The sequence below is a fragment of the Periplaneta americana genome, chromosome 16 (assembly GCF_040183065.1).
Source record: "Periplaneta americana isolate PAMFEO1 chromosome 16, P.americana_PAMFEO1_priV1, whole genome shotgun sequence".
Lineage (NCBI taxonomy): Eukaryota > Metazoa > Arthropoda > Insecta > Blattodea > Blattidae > Periplaneta > Periplaneta americana.
Window position 1 is genome coordinate 77,586,633 of NC_091132.1, and position 11,858 is coordinate 77,598,490.

An 11,858-nucleotide genomic window follows, 5' to 3' on the forward strand; every position below is an offset into this window, starting at 1 on the left:
CTCTGACCGCCTTTTACCCCCAGGAAAGACCCGGTACTCAATTTTATAGGAGGCTGAGTGAACCTCGGGGCCGTTCTGAAAGTTTGGCAACGAGAAAAAATCCTGTCACCACCTGGGATCGAACCCCGGACCTTCCAGTCCGTAGCCAGCTGCTCTACCAACTGAGCTACTCAGCCGCCTTGAATATAAATAATTGATTAAATGGTGATCTTACTCGTGTTAATTGTGTAAGCATGTGCGGCTTACAGCTGTTTCGGTGTTTCTTCACACCATCCTCAGAGCCTAGTAGATCTCGGCGTCATCTCGAACTTCGCTGCCTGTTGTGTGGGTGCGTTCGATTGTTGAAAAGTGTTGAAATGTGGTGTCAAATAGTGTGTGTGTTCTGAAATTGATCTGTGTGTTGAGAATTTGATCAGGGTGTGTTTTGGTGTGTCTGTATATTTCATATTGTTCTAGTGTGTTGAGTTTTTGATTTTTGGGTTGTATGTGTAGGATTTCCATGTCTGTATTTATGTTGTTGTATGTGTGGTTGGCATTAGTGTTCGGCATATGTAAATGTATTGTGTCCTCTGGTTATTGCTTTAATATGTTCTCTGTATCAAGTTTGGAATGATCTGCCTGTCTGTCCAATGTAGAAACTGTCGCAACAATTGCATGTGAGTTTGTATACGCCTGTGTGTATACTTTTCAACAATCGAACGCACCCACACAACAGGCAGCGAAGTTCGAGATGACGCCAATATCTAGTAGGCTCTGAGGATAGTGTGAAGAAACACCGAAACAGCTGTAAGCCGCACATGCTTACTCAATTAACACAAGTAAGATCGCCATTTAATCAATTACTAAATTATAATCCACAAAGAAAGGTCTTTGGACTGTCCGCTAAAATGGTAGAATGAGACTACAATAGGCCAGTAGACCTAATATATGAAAGTAAGAAGAAGAAGAAGAGTTATAAATAATGAAATCATATCCCATCTATTTTACTGTGTAAAATGAACTTATAAATGTAATTTTTTTAACTGAAAGACATTACTTATGCAAAAAGCAATTCTTAATGTCACCCTGAAAAAAATTGACTTTGTTTGTTGTCAGAATAGTTACTCGTAGTATTGAAAAGGACATGATAATTTCCATTATCTCAGCCAATATCAATTGTTACTGAACATGAACATCTTGAGAATTATGAGACAATGAAAGAACGTAAATTACAGTATTTCCATAACAGAATGAACAAGATAACAATAAATAAATAAACAAAAATTGAAGTGTTATTTGAAATACTGCCAATGTTTAACATCAAAATTCAAATTAAACAATATAAAATGAAAGTGTGATATTCAATATTAATAAATAATTTTAAAAGCTTCGTATAAAATACTTTGAAGCTAAATATCATAAATACATGGTATATGTAGATATAATATCAATTACAACTTCAAATAAAAGTTGGGTTAATGGTTATTAAGACATAACCTAGTAATATTCTCAATAACCACAGAAATTGTTTTATTTGTATATAAAGAATATATCGTATATATGTGAATACTCCAAGCCATTGAATAATCCTTGCATCCTAATTTTAGATGAAGAAAAAAAAAAGGCTGTAATAAATAATGAGCACACCCCAGTTATTCTTCGCTAAATTCTGGAAAAAATATGCGCGGAGTATTTGCACCTATACAGTACATCTGTTTGAATATATTATAAGGTAAGATGTTTACTTCTTGTGCTTTAACTTTCGCATCTTCTTCAGCATCTTTCAGTTTGCTTTCCAAGAGTTGTGATTTCTCCTCCACCTCCTGTAATTGGGTCTTCAGCTTTGTCACAGTACTGGGATCCATTCCTGCAGGTGTTCTATGCCTGGAATATGGTTATAACGAAATCACCTCAGAACAAGTGTACACAAATATTTCATATTACTCTGATATAAATAATTTAATTATTGTATGCCCTTCCCTCCCCTATGATACATAAAAGTCTGCCTAGTGTATTTTAGACTCTTCTCAAGCAGAATAGCGCAAGGAAGTTGAATGTAACTAACCAATCTTTATGCTAGCATTGTCTTACATTCATATAACTTACTTTGATTTCTGTGATTTCAATTCTTCTATCAGTGCAGCACTGTCATTCATTTCAACTGTAGCTTGAGCCAATTGTTTCTGCAGATCCTCAATTTGATCTTCTCGTTTTTGCAATGTCTGTTAAAAGCATATAAAAAAGTAGGTTAATTGTGTTTGATATTTCATCTTCCTTCTGAAGGCAACACGCAGCTAACCTATTTCTGGAATTCAGAGGATGACGCAAACCACATCGAAACTAGTTAACCAGGTAATTTTTCACCAAAATCTATATTATTAACATTGTGAAGTAGTTATTACGTCTTGTTCAATAACGTTTTTCAATGATTGTACAAGTGTTAAAAGAGTGTGTTTAAGAATGAAAAAAAAGAAATAATCTATTTCCTTCAATTGAAGAACGCTTTTCCAGATGTCTGTACCAAAATCTGTATTAAGACCTGAAGAATGTACTGTCGGTGACTCAGGAGAAGACGAGCGGGGAGTGAGAAAAAAGGGTAGTTAATAGAGAATGTTACGACAATAGTGCAGTACTTGTACTACTAGTAAGCAGAAATAATGTTTCCACTTACTAGTAGTACAAGTATTGCATGTGTTGTCGTAACATTATCTATTAACCACCCTTTTTCCTCACTCCGCGCTCGTCTTCTCTTGAGTCACCGACTATATGTGTTCCAAGATTAATATTTAGATAATCATAAGAAAAAATACATATTATAATGTAGTATTACTAGGAAAGATTGGAGAATGCTGGGTTTGCAGTGAAAGTTCTGTCCTTGGACAGAAAATTATGAATGAATGTAGTATGTTTTTTCTATCTGAGACTTATTCTCGTAAAATTTGATATTAAAGTTAGTATTCTAATAGTGATTTTAGAATCATTCACATATTCTTGCCAGAATATGAAATTGCTTTATTCTGAATGGAATATATAAAATTAGATGTTTATATGCAAGTATGCTATTAATGACAAGTGAACAAAAATAGCTTTTCATTTCAGTTTTTCTCACTTTACATTAGTAATTGGTAACACACATCAAAAGTTGAAATGCAATAAGTTTTTTTTCAGTATTTAGATTTAAGATTATCTTCTTTCTAAAGACAAACCTGTGTAAGAAGAGCCACTCGGCTGCGTTCAGTGTCAATCTGAATGTTTGGAGCTTGTGCAGCAAGATGTGACAGTCTTGCCTGCAGTTCCTCAATTTCGGCATTCTTCTCGTCCAGCAATCTCTGAACACAAAGCATTTAAGACTATGTATTTCAAGAGGTGGCTGGCGACAGAGTACGCTGGAGGAACTTTACTGAAGAAGAAGAATTTCAAGAGGATTATATGATGCAAACTGCTTAGAAGAATTAGCTGTGAGTTCTCATAAGGAGCAAATAAATGCTTCATAATGATATCTATTAGGAAAAAATTCAGAATTCTGAGCTATTTTATGGCATATATTCTGAATTAGTAACGTATAATTACTACATATCTTAAATTTGCAATTACGGTACCTACCATTTTCACTTTATCTGTCAACATGACACGTTTCAAAGCACTGCACTTGAAACTGACACACAAAAAAATGAATGAAATTGATCACACAAAAAAAAATGGCTGAAATTAATTTTGTTAATGGCAGTTCCTTTTTAATTGCTCAGTGAAATTTTAAACAAAACTAATATTTCATAAATCCTACCAAGATAACAGAAAGAAAATCCCTAAGTCAAGATTTGTGACTAGATTCCAGCCGTGGCATTTTTTCATTAAAATAATTTTTTAATGCAATGTCAAGTTAAATAAGCATGCAATATTGCATTAAACTAATTCATAGATATATCAAGGGGTGAGAATGAGATAGTCCAAAGCCACAATTTTAACAAAAATGTTTTTTGTGCTAGTTCATTTGTTGCACGTATGGTGAAGCTACTAGTAAAATACTGTAAAAATTATTAAAAAAATTATGTAAGTATATGCTGAACAAATTATGATACCGTACCTAATAGCATTGGACTCTAAACTTTTAGTATGCTCTCCTGTAAAATTTTGTCTTTGTGGCTTAGGACTATATCATTCTCACCTCTTCTTACATTATTAATGAGCTGCACTTAATAATTAAAAGAGGAATAATATATAAATCTTCCTTTATGCAAGAAAGCTGGGCAATGGACCATGGCATAATTATTTAGCCATGTACATTAACGAAAGATGTGATCTACGTTTGTGTAAAATGATTCACATACACATTCGCATTAGTTTTTTTTTTATGTATGCTAGCTGTGTACATTAACAAAGAATGTGATCTAAGTTGTGTGTAAAATGGTTTATAGGCATGCCTACGCATTCGAATTACTTTTTATTCCGTGGCACAAAATCGGCTGGCGATCGAGCGACATTCTGTCTGTAAGTATTGACAACACTGTCTCTCTCGGTCACGAGAAACGTCAGAGCCGAAGAACGGTTGGCGGGACTGTAGTTGTATATACTTTTGTGTGTCAATCTACATAATGGAAGAGTATAGTGGTATTTAAATGAAAGACTGTAAATGTGATTTCATATTTCACTTTATACCTACCTTCCACTCCTCAACACGAGAGTCTAATGCAGCACTAAAGTCATCCAGCTGACTGTCACGCCGTAGTTTCTGTGCCACAAGCTCCTGCACCTGTGATCGCAGTGCCACGTTTTGTTCTTCCACCAGATGCATCTTTTCTGCATTAAAAAATCGTATTTAGAGGAGAGTTCCATATCTCTGATTCTCTCTCGAACTATTTTAATACATATTATAATACTTACGACAATCATATTTCCTTGTAGTTTTGTTAATATGATTTTCATTACCATTATCCTCACTGGCATTGTTATTACCAGGGTTGTGAAGTTCATGCACTACACAGTAGTACTGCTACTTCGTATATTTTATTTTTATTTATTTATTTGTTATTGACCATAACAGGCAAAGCCATATTTAACCATGCCCTCATACACACCTGATAGCAGATGTTTCTAAATACTTTGCCGTGGTGTGGGAAGCAATGCATATTATGCCCAATCACAGAAGCATTTAAAGAAGACAGAACAAATTTAAGTCCAGTGTCTCTTGATAACCACTGAAACGGTAATTTGCAAGTGTAATATGCTCGATGTGCATTTCAATGGGTGAATACTTGCCTCCTTTAGGTACTATTACAATAGGTGAATACTTGCCTCCTTTAGATACTATTAGATAAAGACTGGAAGATTTAAACTTCGCAACATTATAAACCACGTTTTATCAATCTGAATGTATACCACGCATATCAAAATATACCAGTTGATGTCATTTTATTATATCCAAATGTGTATGCTGGCGCAGTTAAATATATATAGCAATACTATTCTATATTACATGAACTTCACAACCCTTGTTATTACTTATCTTCATGAAAGATAAATAAATGCCCATATTTGATAAAATGTTACTTGTAATTTTACAAGCGGATAAGAAAATATGTGTAAGTGTGCATCTCTATGTCCATTGGACCAAGTCCATGTTATCATGAATAGATTAACTATGTATGTGTGTGTACAACTTGGATCATCTGTTTCAACTTATGTATGGCAGTAAATGGATGAAAAATGAAATTATAGGAGGGAAATGGAAATTATATTTATTTTTGTCAGCATTCATAATGTTAAAATATGAATTTCTTAATTTGTTTTATTGTTGTAAGGAAATCGTTTGACTACCTATTTTTTTCATTGCCACTTTTAATGCACCATCTATAATTAAAACCATATTACATTTTGTTTTTGTCATATTACTTTATACGCAAATTACAGTGGATAGTGATCTAATCTCCATCCATCATAAGAAAAAAAGCAACTTAAATAGAAGCACATGGTTAGAAGTACAATGATTGGTGCCTGACTGCATCACCTACTATGCTCTAGAAGAAAATGGTTCGGTTAGGTTAGGCATTTTGTTTAGCATCTTTCGTCATTGTTCTCATACAGATACATATATTTAAACAGTATGTGACACGGAAATAAATATCTTACAAAATGGTTGATTCACTGATATAATTTGTAACCAATAATATAAAAATTCTGAGTATTTGCATCTTCCCACATTTATAACAGATAGTTAGTTTGTATGACAGTTTGCAGTTGTACCAGTAGTGCACCATGTGCTGATCGCTTGCTTGGAATAGGCCTACTGTGTGATTATGGCTGATCCAGTCACAGTGACAGTGGCAGGACTGAGTGATATCAAACATTCTAAAGGTAAACCATTAAGAAGTGGGGGGAAAAGAGAGTAGTTGGACGTTCAAATTACGTGAAGTGTGGGAGTTTGTCTACACTGCCTTACAAGAGGTCATGGTCGAGGTGTGGCAACATGATATCAGACATGTGATTTCTGAAGAGTAGCGGATGTGGGAACTCGATGGAAAAGTGGACCATGTGGTGGACAGTTTAACTATTAACATTGGAAACGACTCTGCTTCCAGTGATTCCGATAGTGATTCTGATTTGATATTTCAGCCCGTCCTGATGCACTAAATGATAGCATTAATAGTCTTAATGAAGATCTTGATTCCATCTCTTCCTGGTCTCAACAATTTGGGCTTAACCTAAACGCATGTAAATCACAGGCTATTCTGTTCGCGAACCGTAGATTAATTCCTGAAGTCAACGACCTGAATATTCCACCTGTTTAGCTCTACCGTAAAAAATCTCGGAGTGTAGTTCGAATCTAATCTCAGTTGGGATACGCATATTAAATATACATGTAAGAAGGCATTCTCTATTCTCCATTCACTAAAACGATTGTATCATTATCCATCTAAATTAAAACAGATGCTGGTACAGACACTCATTCTACCTCACTTCGATTATTGCGACGTTTTGTTCAGTGATCTGAGGATTTATTCTGCTCAGAAACTACAGCGTGTTCATAATGCGTGTGTCCGCTTCATTTGTAATGTTCGATACTATAATCATATCTCACCTTCTTTCGAGAAGTTATCATGGCTACTATGATCATATCTCACTTTCTTTCGAGAAGTTATCATGGCTTAGGTTACATGAGAGGAGAAATCTGCACTCACTTTCTCTCCTATATCGAATTATGCACACTTCATCCCCCTATTATTTATTCGCTCGTTTTCATACTCTCTCTCGCTATCATAATATTAATACTCGATCACAACGTGATAACACGCTAGAAATTCCACTTCACACATCATCTCTGTATTCCTCATCTTTCACTGTTGCTACCTCTCGTCACTGGAACTCTCTGCCGCCCGAAGTCAAGGGCTGCCGAACATTGAAATCTTTCAAATCCAAGTTAGAAAATTATCTTATGACGAGTTGCCAAACTAACTTACTATTATGACAAGTGTTGTATTGCATGTTTCCACGTATTCACATTTTTTTTTATGTTCTAGTGATATTTAATTTATTTTATATTTTTGTTTTCATATTGTCCGATAATGGTATATCTCTAATGTGATAAGTTGAGCTATATATAATCATAATTTTCCTTACTGTGTGTACGTAAAAATATTGTATTCATTGTATGCTTTGTACTGCACTATTTTATTACTACTATTAGTATTATTATTACTATTAGGCCTGTTATTATTATTATTATTATTGTTATTATTAGTATCATTGTTATTATCATTATTATTATTACTATTCTTATTTATTATTATTATTATTATTATTATTATTATTATTATTATTATTATTATTATTATCAATAATTCTTATTTTTTTTTTACTTTCTATGCCTCATTTATTTTTGACCTGCTGTTCACATTTTATTATGCTTTTTTCTTTCTTTCTTTCTCTATGTTATATATTATGTCTGATTTCTTCTTACTTGTTGTTTACATTTTATTATTATTATCTTATTCAGTTTTGTGTGTAAAATTGTAGTGTACTTTGTAAATTTGTAGTGTTTTTGTAATGCAGTTTTTACTTCTGGTTGAGTGTTAGAGAAGGCCGTATGGTCTTAACTCTGCCAGGTTAAATAAATTATTATTATTATTATTATTATTATTATTATTATTATTATTATTTGAGAGTAAGCTTTCTTTATGAAAGTAGTAGTGACTAGAACATCGGTAAGTTTTGCATTTTGTGACAAGCTTTCATTATGTATTGATATCAGTAGAAGAATTAAACAACAGCCAATGACATGTGTTTGCAGGAGTGTGTAAGGCGAAGATATTGTTATAGGAATAAAACATTTCTTGTTACAGTATTAAATGTCAAATTGAATTTCCTATAATTTAATGTACAGTAATATTTTTCAAATAGAAGCGGAATGCAAACTTACCTTCCTGCTCCTGACAGGTGTGTTTCAGTCCTGTCAGCTCTCCAGTCATTTCAGTCATGTGCTTGGTCGCCTCAGACAGTTCATCTCTCAGAGTTGACAATTTCTCACGCAGCATCACATTTTCCTTCTCAATTGTCTGCGAATATTATGAAATACTAATACAACCCAAAACTGAAAACTTTCTGGTAACTAATATTAAAGAGGCATGCTCAGAATTTTCCTCATTCACCATTTCACTTATATATATTTGGTAGACATTCTTGAGAGCATGGGGTACCCTTCCAGCACTTCTAAAGTATCATGAAAGGTAAATTTCAGATTCTACATCTTACTGAAAGGTCCAGTAATCTTAAATAATTTCACTGACGTCCACAGATTAAAAATGTTTCACTTTTTACCATGTCGTAAGTGAAATGTGATGGGGTTTAAATAAAGTAAGAACAGTTACAAGCTTCTGTCTTACAAAGTAGTGGATTTTAAGTTAGCAATAAAATTAATATTCAATGTATAAGTGGCATATTAAAAGGCAAATTAAATATTTAACTATAGGTGTATTATTTTAAAACTGGAACTAATACCACAGTATAGATATTCATACAGTAAGGAAACTGTTAACAGTACTATGACAACATGGTAGCTGAGCATCACTAGCACTACTGGTGGTGAATAAGTATAACTACATGTTCACCATCAACAAATTCTTGAGTGCTGGAAATGCCTATTTCACCTCAACAACCTAAAGAAAAAAATAGTTTTTCAATGGATACCAGCACACTCCGGATTGACTGGCAACGATGCTGCTGATTATCTTGCCAAAAGGGCTGTGGTACTATTCAGAAACCTGCTACACAATTATCCTATTAACTTATACAACAAAAAGAATGATTACTTCACAATACCACAAAATTATAACAAATCATCATCTCTAAATTTCCAAAAATAAAAGGTGGGAATCTGTCTCAACCCAAAACGTCTCTGGATACCCAAGGAAGAATGCAGTTGCAATTTTTAGACTGTTCACGGGCCATGACTGCTTGGCCAAGCATCTCCACAGGATTGGGATATTTCATTCATCACTCTGCCCCTTATGTGATCTTCAAGAGGAAATGGATCAAAATCATCTTCAATACTGCCCAGCCACTATCAACTTGGCGTCCTTGAGTGAAAAATACTGGAGAGCAAGAGAATTAATGATTTCGTTGTCAGAAATTCAGCATTAACAACAACAACAACATGTTCACCGTATGTTCGAAAAAGAAATAAACACATCACAAAAAACGTAATATTAAATAAAAATATGCACATTATTACATGTCAGACATCTTACATTTAAATAAATTTAAACAAAGGAACAATATGGAAAGCACAGAATTTTACTTGAGAACAGGCATTCATTTCAAATGCCAACATAATACAATAATATAAATATAATAACACAATATAATAATAAAAATGGCTTTTAAGGAACCAGGAGGTTCATTGCCACTTAACCTATAATTAAATGTACTGCAAGTCCTATTATTACAAGTTTAATGACTCCAAAATTATTCATTGGAAGGTCAATACCACTGATTTTATCAAAAATAAAAAATGATATTTACATCAATAGAATAGAAATATCATTTTTATACAATAAATTCAATTCAACAATCATAAAAAAAATAGGTCCTGAGAGCTCTGAAACTTTAGACAAGCATAAGTTTAGGATTTTTAAGAAAACACAAAAGCCTGGTATTCAACACCCCACTTGGGAAATGTAAAAATAGTACAGAGTCCATTGATAAGAAAACTTTGTTTCTGATGTTAAGTAAAAAAAAATTAGAATATATAGATGTCCAAGAATACTGTCGGTACAGCGATTTAGTTCTTTTCATAAGCATTGATTTATACAAGCTTTAACATCAATGTCATAGCACGTATGTAGGATCTTTGGGTATATCAGTAACCCATTGAATATTGTTGAGATTCTGTTTCTATTGTCGTGTGTTATAGATCGTTTATGTTCACGTATCTAACTAATTTGGATTTTATTTTAATATATATGATACTGGTGATTAAGGTAGTGATAAATCGTGGTATGTAAATTTCCAATCCGGTCTTTGGCTTAGTGACTGAGGGAAATCATGAAAAAGAAAAAAAATCCTAGTCAGATTGGTTCGCTTCAGAGTCTGAACTGAGGACTTATTGAACGTGAGTCTCAAACGTTACCGTTTGAGTCATCTTGCTCGGTTACAGTAGTTTTAATTAATATGTTCTTATTGAAATTCATAAACTGGCTGTTCTCAAAGTGTTCCGTGTATGGACGGCAATTTTTACTCAAATATTTTGTATTTTATTTAGCAAGTTCTCTTGTCGAATATTTATAACCCTTTTTTACATCTGAAATCATTACAGCAGAATTTAACTTAACAATTAAACGAAATAAAAAGATAAAAACCGAAAACTTAAACATGTTAAGAACACATGCTAGGTCTACACTAAAATATGTATGGATTTTTTTAGATCTTTGGAGAAAGCAAAAAAATGCAATTGTGGGTTTCGTCCTTTGTTGTTGCTGCAATTTAAAGTCTGAATAATACCATGCCTTCGAAACGTTCTACTTCTAATAAATCTTTCACTCCTGTATCATCATTCTGTATAAACAGCTGAGTTTCCCATTAGTGTTAGTTATTTGCCGCTTGGATCACTAGCTGTATGTGTGGGGCACATGTCTGTCTGGCAGAAAAAGTGGCGAAGTTTCCTTACTGTATGAATACCTATACTGTGCTAATACCCCAAGATTAAGAATAATATGAGATGTAATGTGCTTGTATATAGCTTTGAAATAAATAATGTAGTAGTTTATGAATAAAAGTATGGATGGTACTTTATCTGTTAGAAGCAATAAAAGAAATCTAGTGCAACAATAAATTGTACCTCAACATCGTTCAGAAGCTGAGATATGTGTTTGTTCTTCTGTCGAATCATGTCAGCCATCTCTTGATGCTTCTCTGCACTGAATTCTGGCGAGTCTGTCCGTTGCAATGCACTATGATGTTCACTGCTTTCACTTTGGAGGGCTGAAAGCTCTCTCTGCAGTTCTGCCTTTTCCCGTTCCAGTTGTGCTACTTGACCAGCAAACTGACAACCACAATATAATGTCACTTGGATCTACATGTGTTACAACTTCATAACATCTAAAGTAGGAGTTTCAATGGCATGCTAACATGTGTATCCTGATAAAGAAAAGCTTACAATTAGTTCTCTTTCATCTACATTTTGTTATTTCGCTTCATTTGTGATGTCTAATGACTGTTAAATAAGATGTAATAATATTATAATCATATCTGAAATTATACATTTTTTTCAAATTTGCTTTAAGAAAATGCAGTGGAGTAGAATTATCATCTCTGACTTAATAAGTGCTGTATGAACAGAATGAGTATGTCTCACTCTGTTTTTTTTTTTTTTTTTTTTTGCAGTGAGG

At 33.5% G+C, this 11,858-nt stretch overlaps 1 protein-coding gene across 2 annotated transcripts in view; it reads right to left on the minus strand.

Moving 5' to 3' along the window:
- The window catches only part of Cep290 (Centrosomal protein 290kDa), an 84,085-nt gene that overhangs the window by 69,693 nt on the left and 2,534 nt on the right, over positions 1-11,858 (minus strand). For both annotated transcript variants that reach the window (XM_069849645.1, XM_069849644.1), the window contains exons 5-10: positions 11,309-11,512; positions 8,393-8,528; positions 4,640-4,776; positions 3,186-3,308; positions 2,086-2,201; positions 1,725-1,863 (exon numbers count right to left, since the gene is read on the minus strand). In XM_069849645.1, the coding sequence (XP_069705746.1) occupies positions 1,725-1,863; positions 2,086-2,201; positions 3,186-3,308; positions 4,640-4,776; positions 8,393-8,528; positions 11,309-11,512 (855 nt within the window). The remainder of the gene's footprint in view (positions 1-1,724; positions 1,864-2,085; positions 2,202-3,185; positions 3,309-4,639; positions 4,777-8,392; positions 8,529-11,308; positions 11,513-11,858) is intronic.